The 22218-nt window shown below is 37.1% G+C and overlaps 1 protein-coding gene across 1 annotated transcript in view; it reads right to left on the bottom strand.

Annotated features, from left to right (window-relative positions):
• UNC13C (unc-13 homolog C) overlaps window positions 1-22218 on the bottom strand; it is a 473794-nt gene that overhangs the window by 64017 nt on the left and 387559 nt on the right. Inside the window, exons 25-28 of the mRNA XM_055126062.1 lie at window positions 15498-15647; window positions 13679-13802; window positions 12707-12763; window positions 10823-10903 (exon numbers count right to left, since the gene is read on the bottom strand). Coding sequence (XP_054982037.1) covers window positions 10823-10903; window positions 12707-12763; window positions 13679-13802; window positions 15498-15647 — 412 coding nt within the window. The remainder of the gene's footprint in view (window positions 1-10822; window positions 10904-12706; window positions 12764-13678; window positions 13803-15497; window positions 15648-22218) is intronic.

The following is a 22218-nucleotide window of genomic DNA, read 5'->3' as shown; positions in this document are numbered from 1 at the left end:
GCGATAGTTACTAGAAGAAGAGTATGTCGTGTTTTGTTACATCTTGGGACCACTGAATGCTGTGAAAATTGTGAAAAAGTGCTAAAATGGGCAAAAATTACTAGTGGCTTTCTGCCCAATACACCCAACGATGTGTCTTCATTGTTTTACTCCATCCCTTACCACTATTTAAAGTTCTGTAAATTATACAAAATTACTAATACCATTATTATTATAATAATGGAAATACTGTCCACAGACATTGATTGACTATTTCAGGTTGGATGCCCACTGATTAATGTTCTCTAGATTTGTTTGACCTCCATAGGTACATGTACTTTTGCTTTCTTTGTTGATTGTCATTTTATATGGTTTTGGAATTGTCCTTTGAACTGTAGCACTGTAACACTGTTTTCCCGTTGTTCATAGATTTGCTCAAGTGGGCACCAGTAACATCTCCATTGTGAGACTTCTTGTTACTGTTTTTGGCATAACGAATATGCCACAGGTAGCTTGCCAGGATCTGCCGTGTGGGCGGGATACTCTCCGTAGCTTGCCAGGCTCTCTGAGAGGGATGGAGGAATCAAACCCGGGTCGTCCGTGTTCAAGGCAAGTGCCCTACCTGCTGTGCTATCGTTCTGGCCCTTCCTTTAAACTAGGTCTAAGATTTTACTGGTATCATTAACAGGATTTAAATCAGTGGTTCTCTGTAAACTGCTAGAATATTTTCTGAATCATTCTACTGGAGTTTGCAAGATAGTGAGGTGAATAGTAAGATGTCTGTAAGGACAGAAATGATGCATCCATCTTTTGAACATAACATGTAAAGGAGAGAGATTCAAGGTAAACCGAAGACAGAAGATAAAATGTTTGAAGAGAATAAAAACTAGCTACAGGTACTGAGAATAAAGCTCTCCAGTAAATACAGACAACTTATGCCAGAGACAAGTCACCCAAAGTGTGAGGGAAATGATTCCTGTAGCTATATAGAGGCAAACTCATGAAAACTCTATAGAAGGTTTCTACAGTGTTCTGAAACCGGGCCATTCTGTTTATCTTTCAACACATATCATCAACGAAACAGAGATGCAGTTACTGCATTTAGTATTGACTCTGCTAGAGCTCCTAACAAAATGGAGAATGAACCTGCACTTCACTTAGGCAAAGGGGTTTCTTTGAACGTAATAAATATGAGTCTCCTATGGGGAATTGAGTGTTTGGGTTATTTTCCTGTCTCACTGTTTACAGTTTAGTGTAGTTGAGTTGGTCTCCATACATTATATGAAAGAACTGCATGCTAGAGAGGAATTTGTAAAAGTGGAGTTCAAAACCATTCTTATGTCTATACACAAGAGAAATTTTATTTAACTGTGACAATTTTATATATAATTATGATGATATTGATTTATGATACCTATATAGCTGGCTGGCTTTCTTATTTTCTTATCTTTTCCTTTTGTTAAAATTACTTTGTTTTTTTTTTTAAATTCTTTTATTAAGTCACCATGTGGAACGTTACAAAGCGTTCAGGTTAATTGATTGGCATCCCTGGAATGCATCCATTTAATGATGGTATATTAACCTTTAATATATTATTGGATTATGTTTTCTAGGTCTGGAGCGATAGCACAGCAGAGGTAGGGCATTTGCCTTGCATGTAGCCTACCCGGGTTCGATTCCTCTGTCCCTCTCAGAGAGCCTGGCAAGCTACCAAGAGTATCCCGCCCGCACTGCAGAGCCTGGCAAGCTCCCCGTGGTGTATTCGATATGCCAAAAACAGTAAGAAGTCTCACAATGGAGACATTACTGGTGCCCACTCGAGCAAATTGATGAGCAATGGGATGACAGTGATACAGTGACAGTGATGTTTTCTAAAGTTATGTTAAGGATCTTTGCATCAATCAATGTCTTTCAGAAATAATGGTCAGTAATTTCATTTTGTAAGTATTATATTTGTCTGATTTTGGTATTAAGGTAATGTTAGTTTCACAAAAGCTGTTAGGAAACCTCAAAATCAAATTAACAAAGGATGTTACCTTACATGCAGAAAACTGCGTTACCAATGAAAGAAAAAAAAGAGGATGTAAAGAAATGAAAAAATATTTTATACTATGAACTAGAAAAATAGTCAGAATGACTGTTTTACCCAATGCACCATACAGATTCCACCATGAAAATTCTGATGCTTTCCTTAGAACTTAAAATAAATTTTACTAAAATTTGTATGGAATGATAAATTTTACCAATTAGTCAAAGTAATTTCAAGGAAAGCAAATGGAGGTATTCCAGTCCCTGACTTCAAATTACATTATAGGTTCAGAGAGATAGTACGGGCTTAAATTGCTTGCCCTGCAGACAGATGAACCTCATTTCATCCCTTGTATGTGGTGTTCTGAGCACTGTCACGAGTGATCGATGATTAGAGTTAGCATAACCCCCAAGCACTTCTGGGGGTATAACCCCAATTCCCAAACTAAAGAACACAGAGAAAATCAAAAAGCTACAAAATGAAAATTGTGTGGAACTGGAATAAAGAAAAGACTTGCAGACCAACGTAACATAATTAATAGATCAGAAATTAAACCCTCAGAAAATACATAGCTCATCTCTGGCAAGAGAGCTGAGTGCAGAAAGTGGAGAAAGAGAGCCTCTTTTGTCAATGGTGTTAGGGAAACTGGACAGTTATATGCAACAACAACAACAAAATCAACAACGATATTGAAATAATATCTCATACCACTCATAAAACTTAATTCAAAGTAAAATCAAGTCCTCAATGGTGGACAAGAATCAGCATATTATTGAGTAAACCATAGATAGAACTCTCTAACCTATGATCTCAGAAGGTTATTGAATTATTTGATTCCAGTGTCCATAAAAAATATAAATGGGTTATATTAAAAATTATAACTTTTTTGCCCAACTAAAGAAAAATGCATAAAGTCTAATAATTAAGATAGTCAAATATTCACAAAGATCCATACAACAAAATAATAATCTCATTTAAAAAATGGGAATATGGCATTTGGAAAAATTTGAAATAATGGGGGCGGGAAGGTGTAATGGTGGTGGGATTGGTGTTGGAATGTAATAAATTATTGTGAACAATTTTATAAAAATAAAATAAAAATTTAAAAAACGGGAATGATGAACAGATTGAGGAAGACATAGGGATGACCAATAGGCACATAAAAGGTCCTTGTATCCGTTGTTGTCAGGAAAGATCAGTCAGATATTAATTTATACTAATGATAATAATGTTTTGTATTAAAAAGACTGGTACACAGTACACAGTTGAGGGTTGGAATAATTCAGTTCATTCTAACTTAGGTAGAAATGAAGGGCATCATATTAACTTAAATAACTTAGCAGAAGAATAATAAATACTACTTGCTATTAGTAACCTGTAATTTATAGAGGGACAAAAACAAAGGAATCAAAATAAAAACCAAAGAAACACACCAAAGAATAACAAAGCCTTGAATAAATGTACTGCTTGCTCCTAGTAACCTGTAGCTATAGCGAATAGAGGAACAATAAAAAGGAATCAACATAAAAAAAGAAATATATCAAAGAACAACAAACCCCTAGCCTTGTATTTTAAGTTCCAAGCACTGGCTTGGAACTTAATGGCATGAATGGGGTATGAATTGGTATGAATGGGGGCCAGTGAATGAAGAGGCAGATTTGTGGTGACACAAGGACATTGGTGGAGGGTCTTTAAATTTAGTACCTTTATAAATCAATAGCTACTGAGAGTCTATTGCCCACTTTGGAGAGCCTGGCCAGATCCCCGTGGCATATTCATATCCAAAATATAGTAACAGATATATACATACCTCTTGGAGAGGCCGGCAAGCTACTAAGAGTATCCTGCCCGCATGGCAGAGCCTGGCAAGCTCCCCGTGGCGTATTTGATATGCCAAAAACAGTAACAATAGGTCTCATTCCACTGACCCTGTAAGACCCTCCAATTGTTAGGAAAAGATGAGTAAGGAGAGGCTGCTAAAATCTCAGAGCTGAGTGTAATAGAGACGTTACTGGTGCCCGCTTGAGTAAATTGATGAACAATGGGATGACAGTGATAAATAAATTGTCTAAAACAATTGTCTAAACACTATCATACCCTGTTACTTAAAGTACAATACCAACAAAGAATAAAAAGTAAAATGTATAATAAATTATAGAGCTTATTTTACACTAACAGTTGGAAGGAAATTTATAGCTCTAAATATTAATAAAAGACTTGGAAGAACTTGGAAAATATATTTGAAAATATATTTGTAAGGATTAATCATTTGTATCAAAATATAAAGGTTTATTTTATGTCGCTTATATGTGGCAAAGATTTACTTATTTAGATAGCAAACCTCTTGTTTCAAGCATTTTTAGTGACTCAATTGAAAAAGCTTATAAATATATTTAGAATGTTAAAAAAGTAAACATAAATGAAGAGTAACTTCAGAAATAAATCATATATACTTGCCATAGTAAATGTAAAACCTCCTCTCAAATATTGAGTCAGTTTCCTATTGTTTCTTTGCAACCTAGGTGTAATCCAAAAAGCACCTCTTTCTGAGAACAGGAGTAGGGAAGTGATGGTTAATATTTCTAATTCTTAGATTTTGGGTCACACTCAGCTGTGCTCAGGGCTTACTCCTGACTGCACTTAGAGATCACTTCTGGCAGTCTTGGAGTAAGTACCATATGGGTACCAGGGTTTGAACTAGTGTTGGCTGCATGCAAGGCAAGTGTCTTACCTGCTGCACTTCTATGAACCCCAAATTCTGACTCTGCTCTGTGCTTGTAATGTGATAGAAAATGCAATTCACTTTTCTTCTGTGTAGTATGAATTTTGCAGAGATTATTTAATTTCATGGCGTAGTCATTCACTCACTTATAAAAAATATCCACCTTGTCTAGTATAAATACTCATCTTCTTCAACTTCCTATGAAATTAATTTCTCTGGAAAAGCTTTGTTATCTATATAATTTTCACCACCTATAATTAAAAACTATACTTAACATTGAATTTCACATTTAAAATAAATTATAAGGATATATTTCAGTGGACATTCATATTTTCTCTTTTTTTGGCTTTTTTGGGTCACACCCAGAGATGCTAAGGGGTTACTCCTGGCTCTGCACTCAGGAATTACTCCTGGCGGTGCTCGGGGGACCTGCATTAGAAATGAAGATTTTGGGACTGGAGTGATAGCACAGCGGGTAAGGCAACCTGGGTTCAATTCCTAGCATCCCATATGGTCCCCTGAGCACCGCCAGGAGTAATTCCTGAGTGCAAAGTCAGGAGTAACCCCTGAGCATCGCTGGGTGTGACCCCAAAAGAAAAAAATAAAAGAAAAAATAAAAGAAAGCAATCATGATGTAATAAAGTTTTTTTAAAAAAAGAAATGAAGATTTCTAGTGAGCAGTAGTTTACTTTTATTCAGTTTTTAGAATAACCTCAATATTACTGCTTTTGGCATCAAATACATCTGCAATGTATAGTTTTAGTGTCCTAATGCCCTAATGTCCATTATATACTAAATATAATGTTCAATTATTATGCTTAACTGAACTGCAGCACCTCTGCCCCCACATGCTTTTCACATTAAATGCAATAGCCAAACATCCCTCCTGCCTGATTTTCTATTTTACTCAGTGGAAGGGTGTTATACCGATTACTGGACTGAAACCTCTCAGTACCTTGGACAACTGACTCACTTTTCCTCCAATTTCAGATGCCTTGGAGAGTCACTGCCAATTTCAGTGATTCTTTTAACCACTCAGGGCAATCTTTTACTTTCAGCCCGGTGACAGCACTTATCATCTTACGATGCTATGTATCTAACTGTCACTGGTGTCTGGTACTACATTTTGAATGGTTTGATTCTCTTCGTACATTTCCTGTAAGAAAACTCCTGATGTGTGCGTATTTTCAAAATCCTCAGTGATTCCTCATCAGTCGGATAACCAGACGGTGCAGGAGATCTTGTACTTTCAATGCAAACACTTTCTGGTGTCTCATTTCCCACCGCTTTATATGCAAACTTCCAGCTAAATGCAGTCCAGTTAACAAAAGTTCTAGTCACTGATTCCTGCCCAATTGCTGTTCATTCTTTCAAAGAGTGTTTAGTGCAGATTAACAATGCAAATGGCACATAAAAATAAATAATACTAAAACTCTACTGATTAAAGAAACTACTTAGGAGCAGTTGGCAAAATTACCTCATGATTAAGGATAGAAAAATAGGGTAGGTTCTCAAGGGAAGAATGGCAGACACGTAATATAAATGGCCCTGGTATTGTTTAGTCCTGAGTCACCGGAATGATATTATATAGGTTTTAATAATAAAACACTGAACTATAAAGATATATTTCAATGGACACTCATATTTTCTTTAAGTTCTCTGCATTAGAAATGAAGATTTCTAGTGAGCACTAGTTCACTTTTATTCATTTTTAGAATAACCTCACTATTGTCCCTTTTGACATCAAACACATCTGCAATGTATAATTTCAGTGTCCTAATGTCCTAGTAACAATTCTTCAGGAGAATTTGAAAGGGTGGGATAAAGAAAGCTACCCATATTTTTCTTGTGTAATTCAAATTTTAACATAATATACCAAGATAATTGTTCAACGCCTGCTCAAGAGGTCCCCCGAGCACCGTCAGGAGTGATTCCTGAGTGCAGAGCTGGGAGGAACCCCTGAGAATTGCCAGGTGTGACCCAAAAAGAAAAAAATATTATAAATTCTTTGAATTCAGGCTTATAGCTAAAGTAACTGTTTTAGCAAGGAAAAAAGGAAGATGTGAGGCCTCTCCTTCTCCAATTTAAAATTATACTATTAAACTGCACTAAACAGAACAACATGGTACTGAGATAAGCGCAGAATCTCAGATAGAAGGCATAGAATTGGTAGTCCAGAGACAGATTCTAAGGTATAGTTAACAACTTCAACAAATGAGCAAAATGTATTAAGAGGAGCAAGAAAAGTCTCTGCACGTATGGTGCTAGGGAAATTGGTTAGCCATGTATTGAAAGAAAGATGAACTCATACCCCTTTCTAACACCATGCAACAAAAGTCAAATAAAAATGGACTTAAGGCCCTGCTTCGAGATCAGAATCCATGCGTTCTATCGAGGGAAACATAGGCAGAACACTTCATGACACTGAAGCCAGTGACATCTTCAGTCATTCAGTACCATTGGCTAAGAAAACAAAAGTGAACATGAACAAATAGGACCATATCAAATTAAGGTCTATAATTGCAAAATAAATGATGATCAGAATCAATAAACACCGCTTAGACTGGGAGGTAATATTTTTCCATCACCTATATGACAAAAGGTTAACATCCAAGTAATGGCAGAACTTTACAAGAAAAAAAATGATACATGTAAAAATGGGTTGGTGGGGAGATGAACATTCTCAAAGAAGAAATACAGATGTCTAAAAGGTACTAAAAAATGCTCAGTATCCTTTATCATCAGGGAGCTGCAAATCCAAATAATGCTGAGATATCATCTCACGCAAATGAGTCTGGCACTTATCACAAAACACAAAGCAAGAGAGAACCAGTGTTGGCATGGATAAAGGAAAAAAATGAACCTCATCCACTGCCGGTGGGAATGTCATCTAGTTCAAACTTTTTGGAAAACAAATGGAAACTACTAAAAAAAATCTAGGGATTGAGTTTCTGTATAACTTAGCAATTCCATTTCTTGGTATCTATCCCAAGTTTCTGAAAACTTTATTCAAAAAAGATATTTGCATTCTTATGTTCACTGCAGCATTACTAACAGTAGCCAAAACGTCTGGGAACAATTCACATGTCCAAAAACAGATGACTGGATAAAGCACCTGCAGTACTTGGTGGCATAACTCTTCATACACAATGGAATAGTACTCATTTGTGAAAAAAAGGTGAAATCATGCAATTTGCTGCTTAAGTGGTTGGGTCTGGAAAGTGCTATGCTGAATGCAGTCAGTCAGAAGAATAGGGACAGACACAAATACACTTCATCATCTGTGGAATATAAAGATACATAGTAGTACTGTAGCACTGTAGCACTGTTCTCCTGTTCATTGATTTGTCCCAGTGGGCACCAGTAACGGCTCCATTATGAGACCTGTTGTTACTGTTTTTGGCACATTGAATATGCCATGGGGAGCTTGCCAGGCTCTGCTGTGTGGGTGGGATATTCTCGGTAGCTTGCTGGGCTCTCCGAGAGGGATGAAGGAATCAAACCCAGGTCAGCCTCATGCAAGGCAAACGCCCTACCCACTGTGATATCACTCCAGTCCAATTTAACTTAAAAAGTCAAAAATTTAAACAAGATTTTTAATACAAAAATATATTTCTTAAGAAATAGTATCCATTTTGCTCTGATAAATTTCACCTATACTTTGTCAACAAATTTGATTGAATTTGTCATTTCTTACTTTCTCACCCAAGACTACCTACTTGGGCTAAGGGGAGTTATAGACCATCTTCTTGACAACCTTTGGGAATTATCCAGGGTCACTATATTTGCTGCTTGTTCATCTTCTTGTGAGATCCTTGTTTTCCTTATCATGCTCCCTTTTCCAGTCTCTAGGGAAACATTGCATCTCTAGTTCTTGAGTTTATAATTATGTCAAGTGGAGCTTTTCTCCCCAAATTTCTCTGTTAGCCAAAATCATCAATAGTGCTTATTGGAGAGTCAGTAAAGGCAAATCTCAGGAACAGACAAATGAAAAGGACTCCCAGCTTTTGCAAACTGATAGTAGAAATACTCAAAGAAGGTAGCAGGACAATGCGGAAATTAGCAATGAGGAAAACTGGAGACTAGACCTACAATTCTAAGACAAGAAGAACAGGAACAGACTCCAGACCTATCACAGGGAAAAAATACCCTTGATCCTTTCTCTAGATCTTGGGAACCAGGAAGTATGGTTGAGTTTCAAATAAAATATCATTGCAAATGACTTAGAAGATAGGAATGGTCTTAGTCAAGACCTAGTCTAGGGGTGGGGAATCAAGAGAGTTCCAGAATTTGAATAAAACTCAGTTTATAGGGCGCGATCTAACCCCAGTATACCAGAGGGTCTCCAGAGAATAATCCCTGAGTATAGAGTCAGAAGTAAGCTCTGAGCACGTGGCCTCAAACAAAAACATACAAAAAGAGAAACCTTGGGACTGGGAAAAGGAGTGAGGTCTTTCATTGACTGCCATTCTCTATTTTCACAGGTTGCATTTTCCTTCCTCTCCTAAAATCAGACATTTGTCTCATAAAATTGATAAAGGGCTGCATTCATATAATTTTTTTTATGTTTTCCCTCTTAGTGAACTTCAGAGATCTTATTTATTCACAAGCATTTTGCCATATGTAGCTATTAGCGTTGCTAAGCTTCCAAAGGTTGATCATTTCTTATTCATGTTCATGAAAATAATTTTGAAAAAATGGATTGTAATGTTTCCTGTATTCATTTTTCATACTTCCATTTTCACTCAAATATATTTTTGCAAAACCTTCATATTTTCAGAAAGTATTCTCTGTATCTTTTGACACTCCATTTTTGAAATATCACTGTCTAAATTTATATTCCGCAATTTGCAGCAGGTGTCAAAGAATTATCACCTCACAACTTTCATTTTGCAGATTTTTTGACACTGAAGTAGCAAAGACAGCCACATTTAATGCTGAAACTGCAAAACAAATATCATGGAGAAAGAGTTCTAAGAAATGATCTAATTGTTATGCAAGCAGAAGTAGTTTTTCATAAATACTGTTGAAATGTTGTTTCTCTACAATGTGGCTATTCTATTCTAGTCTTGGATGAAAGATGCTTTCTCCAGTAAAGTATGGAGACATGTATGTTATTTTAGTTTAGGAGACTTATTTTTTCTCTAAAATAAATTTTCACATATATAGTAACTTATATAAATATATAAAGAATTATGTGTAAAGAAATATCTTAAGGGGCCGGAATGATGTATAGTAGGTAAGGCATTCACCTTACACATGGTCAACTTGGGTTTGATCCCTGGCATCCCATATGGTCCTCTGAACCCACCAGGAGTGATTCCTGAGCATACAGCCAGAGTAAGCCTTGAAAACTTCTGGATGGTCCCCAAATAACCAAACAAAAAGATGACTCCTCAGTTGCATTTGTGCTCTGCCCACATTTATTCCACACTTACATAACTTTGGTCAGTATTTACTTCACGGTATCACTGTCATCCCATTGCTCATTGATTTGATGGAGTGGACACCAGTAACATCTCCATTGTGAGACTTGTTGTTACTGTTTTTGGCATAACGAATACGCCACAGGTAGCTTGCCAAGCTCTGCCGTGCGGGCGGGATACTCTCGGTAGCTTGCCAGGCTCTCCGAGAAGAGTGAAGGAATATTTACTTATATATAAAAAATAATGAACAGAATACAATACTTTTGGTTTTTCAGCAGAAAATTAAATGATTATGCTTACAAGAGGAAGAAGACTGAGTATTTGAAAAATAATTGAACAAGTATAGACAACATAGAAATTCTGCTAAACTCAAATTCCTAAAGGTATATGCATAACTGTTCCTTGGGTATATAAGTCCTTTTCTTTACAAACATATTTTACACCATTGGTTTCATGCACAATTTCTGAAGAGCAAAGAAGGATGCAAGTATAAGAGTATAGTGATAAGGTTGTAATAGGATATGAAGAGGGACAACTCTGATCTGCTCCAGGCATGCACCTCCACAAACATCTGTTAGACCCATAGATGGTAGAGCACTATGAGTATCTTTCTTAGAGGATACATAGAACACTCTGTATGCATATCCAGGGACCCTATGATCTTACCTTGATGGTAGCCAGAACCACCTCCATTATAGCACACTGCCTGGGTGTTAGACCCTTGGCATCCTCTCGAATCATATGTTCCTGGAAAACAAGGTAAGAATCTCTTCAAAATGACTCATTCATTTATTTAGCAAAAACCATCCTTATAATCCCCATACAGAAGCATCTCTCTCTGAAACACTTTCATGTGAACCTGTTTTAGATTATTATTTGGTCTAATGTTTGCTGAAAGGGTAGTATTTTGATGATAAATGTCTTTCTTTAACAATGGCATGCTAATGTGAAGGAAAAATGGAGAGAGAAACCTCGCAAAAGTGTTTCAAAGTTTTCTCCTTTAATTTCCTGCTTATGTTTTGTCACAATGAGGAAAGTCAATCATGGGATTTAAAAAACTGAATTTGAGTGTCTATTAATCACAATGCATAAAACCGACTTCAAATTTAACCTCAACATGGGAGCATAGCTCAATAGTAGAGTATATGCTTCATACGACTGGGGACCTGGTTTGAACACAGGCACCCGTACAAGCAAGAGGAAGCACAAAATTGTTGCTTCTGCAAGTATGGGAGGAGAAGGAACCTTTGTTCTCACATAGTGGGTATATAAACTCATTCGACTTCTATGGGAAATGGTACGAGGCCTTTCATTATGCTAATATATATGTATATATAGCATAAAATCTAGCAATTCTATTAACTATGTACACATCTGAAAAACATCAAAAAGTGGTTATCTGAGCATATATAGACTCTCTTATCTTCATTAAAGCATTATTTACCATAACTTAGTATAGAACAACCCAAGTATCTAACAGCAGATGAATAGATAAAACTGTGGTCAGTATACACATTGAAAACAAATTAGTTATAGAAAGTTTAATTTTATTACTGGACATGAGTTATGCTAAGCAAAACCTGTCTATAGTATATAAAGAAAATAGTCAGTGAATACACCAAGTCAAATTAAAACAAGTCTTTGAATTTTGATTGGATAACTTGGATTACTAATGAGAGAGGGAATAGGGCTAAACGAATAGAAGAAGGGAATATATAATTATGCAATATATTCTTTCTCATGATACCTTCAATATTTAGTCATTATTAAAACAAGTCTCAAATAGGTCACTGAATTTGGTTCTTGAAAGTTTAATTTTTAAACGATTTTTCAAAATTTTACAATTGACCTTCACATTTTACAATGGTTTTTCCTTATTGTTCCCTGTCAACAGTCTCAACCAATCATTCAAAAGTTATGTAGGGAAATGTTGAAAACTGAAGACTGAAGCTATATTAATTTTGTATGAAAGTTTAGTTTAATATGTTGACTTTCCTTTGCCCTAATTAATACTATCTCCTCAAGGCTTCTATTATCCTGAAAACATTCATTAGATTGACAACATATGTCCATCCTAATTGACAACACCCCACAGATTGAGTGCTGATAGAGTTCTATATAATAATGTTGAATATGTTGATGATTTTATAAATTAATTTGATGACTTTAATTTCTCCACATTAGTGTTATATTTTTTCAAAACAACTCTCTGTTACTATAGGTCTTCTATAGTATTCCATTTGACTTCATTTATGCAAAACCAACTTGGTATAAAAAAAGTTCTCTTTTTCCCAAAACAGCAATATTTAATGCTAAAACCAAAGTAAAATTAAAAAATGTCAGTTGCCCTATTCAATATAAAACATCTTAGATTTGAAGGAAAGGAAACAAATAATAAAATTCAATCCTAAATTTGTACCTGATTCATCCCTAATCAGATTATTAGATCATTGATCAACATTTCCGTTGTATGTGGATGGTTTTTTGCAAAGTTGTAGTTAGCGCATTAATTTCTACAGACTGGGCGTAGTAAAAGTAAATTTTTATTACCTTAAGTTTGGATAATTGTCCAAGATCTTTAGCTGCACTGAAAATCATCTGGGGTCCCTGGAAACACAGAATATCTTGTAAATTTAGGGAATCTCAACAAAACTCAGAGAAAGAGCTTCATGATATCAAAACAGAACATGGTAATGAATGATGAGTGTTATGATTTTTACTAACACTTCATCAAAGAAATTGAAGATACTTTAAACATCTGAAGACAGATGCTAATATAGAGACAAATTAGACTTATTATTATAGAGTGAACAATAATGTATTTCATTAAGTGTGTTTTTAAGTTATGCTAGCACATTTAAAAATTAAAACAAAAAAGTTTCACACTATAGTCACAGCTCAGCTTTTTATGGGGGGTCACACTCGGCGATGCACAGGGGTTACTCCTGGCTCCGCACTCAGGAATCACCCCTGGCAATGCTCAGAGGACCATCTGGGATGCTGGGAATCAAACCCGGGTTGGCTGTGTGCAAGGCAAACACCCTACCCGCTGTGCTATAGCTCCAACCCCACAGTTTAGCTTTTTACCTTAAGTTCGTTACATAGTCTCTGCACTATACAATTTTATTATATGGTGAAGTGAGGCAGTCAGAAATTGGCGTGAAATCACAGAGATCAATCAAATGGAAGAAGGGAAAAATGAGATTTAGAAAGATGAAAAAAATTATGAGAAATTCCAGACTCTGTTAGCTACCAGAACAGTAAGAATTCCAGAAGGGGTGGGAGAGAATGTTGTGGAGACCACACTTAAAGAAATAATGTTGAAGATTTTCCCAAAACTAGGTGAAAACTAAACAAAGGTATTGAAGAAGCTAAGAGAACACCCAAATATTTGAATCCAAAAGGTTACAGCATTATTTTCATCTGTATCACATCCATTCACTTAAATAAAATATAATTAGATGAATTTTTTTAAGTATAAGCAGAGTTTAGTTTTAGGAGTATTTAAAAGTAAATACTCACTGTTTGGTCGGCAAGAGGGGGAAGAACAATTTGCTTTTCTATTTTGTTAAGAACTAGCTTCCATAGTTCCTTCAAAACTCGCTTGAGAACTGTTTTCTCACAGATTTTTGCTGAGAGGCTTAATCTGAAATAAAACATACAATCACTTGTTAATCATACATTAGGGGTAAGCTTATTTACAGATAAGAAGTTCTAAATTTTCAGTATTCACTGTTCAGTACATGAATAGGCTTTTTTTTTTTTTTTTCTTTTTGGGTCACACCTGGCAGTGCACAGAGGTTACTCCTGGCTCTGCACTCAGGAATTACTCCTGGCGGTGCTCAGGGGGGCCCTATGCGATGCTAGGAATCGAACCTAGGTCGGCCACGTGCAAGGCAAATGCCCTACCCACTGTGCTATCGCTCCAGCCCTGTACATGAATAGGCTTTTAAGAGCTAACTCTAAATTATAGTAGTACAAATTTCCAAGTCAGCTTCATCAAACTATGTATTAGATTATCCAATATTTGATAGAACGTAAATGCTGATATTTATTTTCTTAAATTATTCCCTAAATTAACATTGAGCCCCTAAAGAACATGATGGTCACTTGCATTCCTGCCTTAAATCACTGCATGTTCATGGTAAACACCAAGCTCAGGCTAACCGCCAAGCAAAATATGTTCTTTCTGTTTGCTACCAATGTGAGGTAGTAGCACTGTCTGTAGCACTGTCATCCCATTATTCATCGATTTGCTCAAGCGGGCACCAGTAATGTCTCTATTTGTCCCAGCCCTGAGGTTTTAGTAGCCTCTCCTTACTCGTCATTCCCAATGACTGGAGGCTCTTTCAGAGTCAGAGGAATGAGACCTGCTGTTGCTGTTTTGGTATACGTCTCGGAGAGCCCTGCAAGCTGCCAAGTAACATTTATATATAATATATATACATATATATTATATATGTGTATATATACTCTCTATGATTAGTTTCCTACTGTCTGAACTCCAACAAATACGGTGTGGTAATTATGGAAAATGGGTAGGAAGCGTCTTATAATGTGTCACGTGTCCACTTCGCGACACATTTCCAGGTCCGTAGAGCAGCCTGGAGCATGGCAGCGGTTGGGCAGTGGAGGTCAGCTGCCGGGGCTGGGTCCCTTGGGGCGGGGAGGGTTCTCACATGTCCCCTTTGGGGGCATGGAGTCTGGCAGCATGGCTATGGGGGTCTCATTTTATACTCCCGTCTGGGAGGAGCAGCTGTTGAGCCGTTCAGGTATACTCTCTGTACACCTAAAGAAATGTTTAGAGGTAAGAGCACAGTAGAGCTGACGTGCTCAGTGGAAGGGCACACGCCTTGCATGCTTGTAGTTCTGATTTCGATACCCCAGTCCAAGATGGCCCCTGAGCACTGTAGGGTATGTTCCTTATAAAACGATTATTTTAAATTTAATTCAAAATTAAAATAACGATCACAGACTACATACTGTCTTTTTTTTTTTGTATAGACTTTCAAGGGAAGAATATAATCATTCTCTGCATTCCCAATAACCCAAACCTAGAGGAACTGAAATTGCAGTTTTAATTTTGAAGCTAGCATTTAATTCCTTTGGGGATGGTTTCAACTTGGTCAAGAAACATAGTACTTCAGGGCTGGAGTGCCCAACCCCATTTGAAATAAAGAGGCGGTGGGGACAGAGACACACAGAGAGAGAGAGAGAGAGAGAGAGAGAGAGAGAGAGAGAGAGAGAGAGAGAGAGAGAGAGAGAGAGAGAGGCAGAGAGAGAGAGAGGCAGAGAGAGAGAGAGAGAGAGGGAGAGAGAAAGAACTGCCTAGAAAACTTACGTTTTGTCTAGGAAGTCCATGAGAGGCCTTAATGCAATCTCCGCATCCATTGCTGCACTGTTCTTATTAGATGTTGCGTTTCCATTTGATCTCATTTGATTGAGTTCAAATTTCATCTGCCTTATACATTCTTCAATGATAAGCTGGAAACTAAAAAAATAAGGAATATAAGTTCTGCTATAAAAGAAAACAAGCATGCTTCTTTGCCCTCTATTTCCAATTAAACCATGAGTGACTTGATCTGTTTCAAATAGTATGAACTCTGTGGTAAGAGGAATTCAAAATTAGTTTTCACCCTCATTTTTTTTTCTGTAATGTTAGTGTATTCAGAATTCAAATGCAGAAAGGAAATAAGAGGAACGTTCTTCAAGTTGAATGACTTAGAGTGGTCTTCACTCTGGCAGCACTTCTTCTTTTTTTTTTTTTTTGCTTTTTTTTGGGTCACACCCCGAGATGCACAGGGGTTACTCCTGGCTCTGCACTCAGGAATTACTTCTGGCGGTGCTCAGGAGACCATATGGGATGCTGGGAATTGAACCTGGGTGGGTCGTGTGCAAGGCAAACGCCCTACCTGCTGTGCTATCACTCCAGCCCGCTCGCAGTGCTTCTTAATAGCATTAGCTGATGTGTTCTAAGCATTGTATGCAAAAATAATTGTTCTTCAATGATTCTTGGAGACTGAATAGGCCTCCTAAACTTAGTTTCTGGAACTGCAGACTTTGGCTTCCCTCAACCCCACTGGCTACGTTTCTCAACTGTCTGACTAAACATTGGAGTTGCCAAGTTGCAAATGAAAACAATGCCCTGGTCATTTGAATTTCAAAATGGTGAGTTTTTTTGAAGTAGTATCAGGATTAGTATGTCCAGTAAAATACGTAAAACATAGTTTTTGCCAAATTAATGCCTTTTTTTACATGAGGTCAAATTTTTATTTGACAAATTCTGTATTTATCTGACATCCTTTTACATTGCATTCCTCTAAGCTCAGTCCTTGGGCTGTTCTACTTCTCTCACAAAAATAACTTCCTTGACAATGAGATGTGGTCAATGACTTAGTAGCCCCCGTATAGTCACATTGTTTGTGACTCTACTCTCACCTGTGCTCAGTCGTTACTCCAGCCTTGGCACTCAGGCATCACTCCTGGTAGTGCTCAAGAGATTAAATGTGGTACCAGAAATCAGATAGTTCAGCAAGTACATAGCAAGTGTCCTAAGTGCTGTTCTCTCTCTTCAGTTCAGTACACCTGTTTTTAAATCCAAATTCTGGACCCTATGTTGTATTTGATATGCCAAAAAACAGTAACAAGTCTCACAATGGAGACGTTACTGGTGCCCACTTGAGCAAATTGATGAACAAGGGATGACAGTGATACAGTGATACAGTGATATATTAAACTGCCTGTGTAACTTTTCTACTTAGAAATCTAATGAGCTTCTCTCACATTCAACACCTTCAACAGTTTTAATCATAACTTGTACAAAGTCACTATTTCTGAACCCCCGTTACTTTTTCACCTAAATTTGTACACTTATTTCATTTTGTCTCAGTGTTCAACCCTCTACAGACATATTGTTAGAGCGATGATCAGATCGTACTCTCTTCTGCTATAAGTCCTCATGACTTCCAGATCTACTTAGAATAAAATTCAGAATGTACCTCATGAGCCTTATAAAATAAACAAAATATGACTCTCTGGGAAACTGCATTATCTCATTTTTGGAGGGATCATTTTTCCCTGCAGCTAAGCCACAGTTATCTTCCTGGGGTTCTAGGATTTTTCTGAGAAGACTCATCTTGTGACCACTACGTTAGGTTCCCTGTTTCATGTAATTTTTCTTGTTTGACTTGGCCTCTTTATTTTGGGTCACAACCTCAGAGAGTTTTCCCTTGATCACTCTAATCTGAACTGAGATTTCTATTATTCTCCAATACCTTGTAGTTCTTTTTTGTTCCACTTACATTCTCCATTGCATATTGTACTTATTTATTGAATTGTCCCAAGAGGGTTCTTTATTGTCTTCAATACTTTACCTGCTCCATGAGTTTCTGTAAAAATGTTGGCTGAATGTATAAATAAATCATACAAATTCTACTCACACCCATTGCCATGACACTCTAATGAGTTTCTAAACTCATTAGAATTTCTAAAGAAAGATCCTTAGTATTTTCAACTGAATTTTTAATGCCTATGGAAATTTTGGTGTTTTCTACCTAAGTTTTAGGAAATAACAAGAAATTTAGAGAGTAGAGATGCCCAGCAAATACATCATTCCTTTATATTGTATTGGCCACATTGCTAACAACAGCAATGATTATAATAAATATGCAAAACTCAGGAGTGTAGGAGTAAATGAAAGTTTGGAAGTTGTCACATGACTTAAAATAGTGGTAAAAGGGTTGAAATATTATAGTACTGCAATCCAATCCATCTCATTCTCCTTGGTCTACACACAAGGAACACAAACGTTTCCAAATGCATCAAATCTTTACATTTTCTATACATGCTTAGCAATTTTCACTACATAGTGCTTTCATTATTAATTAAATATCATGATATGTATTGAGCACACAATCTATAATTTTGTTTTTGCTTTTTGGGTCACATCCGGCAGTGCACAAGGGTTACTCCTGGCTCTGCACTCAGGAATCACTCCTGGCGGTGCTCAGGGGACCATATGGGATGCTGGGAATCGAACCTGGGTTAGCCGTGTGCAAGGCAAATGCCCTACCCACTGAGCTATTGCTCCAGTCCCGAAGCTCACAATCTATAAATTTTTAATAAATATTATATATATTAAAATATATAATATTTAATAAATAATAAATATTATTCAGTAAGTAGGTACATAGATCAACAAGCAAAAGATAAAATTTTATATTTTTCTGGTACAGGGTGATAGGAAAAGGTCTAGTGTGCATGCAATGTGTATGAGATTTGACCACCCCAGCCCACCACCATGTGGCGTCTACAGCATCACCAGTTGTAGCCCTGGAGGTTCCTGAGCACTGTAGATTGTGAAGGTGGAGGCCCTTAGCTCCAAAGGACTCAGACAGTATTTCATATTTGGGCTCTAGCCCCAAACCAATACATTTTGGGATAGTAGCTATTGGGAGCATCCCACCATGCTCCTGAGCATATATTCGGAGCCCTTTCATTTCCTCCCCACAAATTTTATGATCTGTGGTACATACAAGGCTATTTTTTCTAGTTTATTGAGATATAATAGACTTGCACCAATGTACCACTTTAATGTGTAAGACGTAATGATTTGACTGGAATATATTGTAATATGGACTGGAATGATAGCATAGCGGGTAGGGCGTTTGCCTTGCACGTGGCAGACCCGGGTTTGATTCCTCTGTTCCTCTTGGAGATCCCAGCAAGATACCATGAATATCCCACCAGCACGGCAGAGCCTGGAAAGCTACCTGTAGTATATTCGATATGCCAAAAACAGTAACAAGTCTCACAATGGGGACGTTACTGGTGCCTGCTCAAGCAAACCAATGAACAACGGGATGACAGTGATATAGTGCATATTGCAATATATCACAATATATTAAAGTAACAATATATTAGAGTAATAATTGAAGTCACAATATATTGGGTATATTGCAAATTTAGTTTGGCATTCATTATATCATAGAAATACAATGAAAACTCTTTTCCTGTGATGAGATCTGTGAGGATTCACCCCTTAAATATTTTCCCTATCTATCTTGCAGCAGAGACAGCAAGTCATATTATATTACATCACTATTAATTATTTATCTTATATGTAACAGTTCATAATCTCACCAATAGGATTCTCTTTCAATGCACCTTGTGTATCACTTGCTATATCGCTTGTACTTTTCTACTTAGACTTGCTCTATATCACTTGAACTTTCACATTTTAATTTTATTTATTGGGAGTCTTTAAAGCAGTTCTCAGGGACTCCAGATTCACTGCAGTCAATTCTTGGCCAATTAGGCAGGATGGTTTAACATAGAATCTGAGGATTTGGTTACTGCTTGGCTGGTTCCTGCAGTCCTAGGGCACACCAAGACCGCACCATGTGGTGTTGGAGCTTTCAGGACGAACTCACTGGTGTCTGTGTTCATTTCTGACCACTAGGTGATCTCCTACATCATTTGCTATTGTCTTTTCAGTCATTGCCATTATACCTGACATGAGGGGTATTTTACTGTGTCTTTTACTCTAGTTTTCTGATGACAATATCATGAAGCCTCCTCTGCACCTGTTAGTCATTCATAGATCTTCTTTGGGCTGGAAAGATAGCACGGCAGTTGGGCTGTTGCCTTTCACATGGCCAACCAGAGTTCGATTCCTCTGCTCCTCTCGGAGAGCCCGGCAAGCTACCGAGAGTATCGAGCCTGCCCAGCAGAGCCTGGCAAGCTACCCGTGCATATTGGATATGACAAAAATAGTAACAATAAGTTTCTCAATGAGAGACGTTACTGGTGCTCGCTCAAACAAATCTATGAGCACCGGGATGACAGTGACAGTGACAGATCTTCTTTGGGAAGCTTATCTATAGATATTTTCCAGATTGTAAAACTGAACTGCAATAATTATTGTTATTTACTGGGTTTTATGACATCACCTTATCAGATAGATATATGACTTAAAATACTTTTTCCCAGATTCTCTTTTCCTTGGGTTGTCCTTTAACCGCTGCTCTTTAGCTGTTTGTAGTCTCACCTGTTAGTTTTGCTTAATGTGTCATATTCAGAAAACTTACTGACAAAAACATGCCAAGAAGTTTCTAATATATATATATAGTAGTTACAGTTGCTACATTTACATATTTAATTAATTTCTTGTTCACTTTTGTGAGTGGTAAAAGAGATTTATTCTTTTTATATGTTAGTGTCCAATTTTACCAGTACTACTTATTAATGGGATTATTTTTTCCAATGAGTATTCTTGATTCCTTGTCAAATATTAAGTGACCACACACTGAATTCATTTCTGGACTCAGGTTTCATTGATCTCTTTGTCTGTTTTTATGCCAGTGTCATAGATTACTAAATCTCTGTAAGACAGCTTCAAATTAGAAAATATGAAGCTTAATTCTTCTCTTATAACTTGTTTGGTGATTTGAAGCAATAAATATGAAGTTTGATTCTGTAAACATGTCACTGAATTTTGATAGGGGTTCACTTGAACCTATGTTTTAATATATTGGATTTATTCATGGCTTGATTATTAAAAAACATTAACTCTTTCAATACATGGACAAGGAATGCCTTATTTGTGCTTTGTTATTGGCATAATTTATATTTGTGTTGCTTTGTAATTGGTATTGGCAGTTGGTTCCCTGAGATTTGGATCAGTTTGCTCATGTGGATATGAACTATTTCCTGGTTGTGTACTTTTTTATTTAATTCACTGAAGCAGCCATTTTGTTGCTGTTGTTGTTCAGATCAAGATGAATAAAAGTGCCTGGCCATTGATTTTGATCTGACTGGCTGGATCTTCAGGGGAAAGGTGTAAATTGATGAGTTAACTCAGATTAAAGGGTCAGCTGGACCTGACTTTGGTCTTGTGTCCAATACAGGTTGTGAAGGACAGTAGCAGTGGGGATAGTGGACAAAGTGGAAAGTGGTCTATGAATCTATCCCGAGGGTGCAAAAAGCACAGTAGAAATGACATCTGCACCTGTATGTTCATTGCTGCACTGTTTACAGTAGCCAGAATCTGGAAACAACCCGAGTGCCCGAGAACAGAAAACTGGTTAAACAAATTTTGGTACACCTACACAATGGAATACTATGCAGTGGTTAGGAAAGATGAAGTCATGAAACTTGCTTATAAGTGGATGGTCATGGTCTCCACAGAATATCATATACGTGAAATGAGTCAGAAAGAGGGATAGACATAGAATGACTGCACTCCTTTGTGGAATATAAAATATCATAGTATGAGACTAACACCCAAGGACAGTAGAGACAGAGCCAGGAAGATTGCTCCTTGGTTGGAAGCCTGCCTTATAAGTTGGGGGAGAAGGCAGCTGGGAGAGAGAAGGATCACCAAGTCAACGGTGGTTGAAGGGATCATTTGGGACGGGAGATGTGTGCTGAAAGTAGGTAAAGGACCAAACTTGATGGCCTCTCATTATCTATATTGCAAACCGTAATGCCCATAAGTAGAGAGAAAGAGGGAACCTGCCTGCCATAGAGGCAGGGGGGAGGGATGAGGTAGGGGAATAGGGAGATATTGGATAGGGAGAAAATATGCATTGGTGGAGGGATGGGTGTTAGATCATTGTATGACTGAAACTCAAACACAAAAACTTTGCAAGTGTAATTTGTGGGGATTCCATTAAAAAAAAAAGTGGGGAGTGGGTAGTTTTAGTGTGGTGTATGTATTTAGTGTGGTGACCACTCAGGGAAATAAGACAGTGGACAATGTTAGAAATTTTCAAGCTTTTGAACTAATCATTTTACATGAGATGGTTGGCAATTCTGTTGATTATACTGATGAATTTCCTTTCCTTTGTTTATAAAAGGCACTATTTTAAAATTAATGGTTTGAGACAGAGAATAAATTCAGCAGCTCTGTGTATGATATCAGTTATGGAAGGGTTGTCAGTGTCTAAGAAAAAATAACGTATTCATCTATGGGAACTAATACTGACATTTATTTATTGTTTAATTTATATTTGGAAGGTGTTACACCTAAAAATTTTCAGGGACCATATTGTGTTGGCTTT

The sequence above is a fragment of the Sorex araneus genome, chromosome 2 (assembly GCF_027595985.1).
Source record: "Sorex araneus isolate mSorAra2 chromosome 2, mSorAra2.pri, whole genome shotgun sequence".
Taxonomy (NCBI): Eukaryota; Metazoa; Chordata; class Mammalia; order Eulipotyphla; family Soricidae; genus Sorex; species Sorex araneus.
Note: the sequence above shows the minus strand (reverse complement) of the source record. Positions and strands in the feature narration are given on the sequence as shown.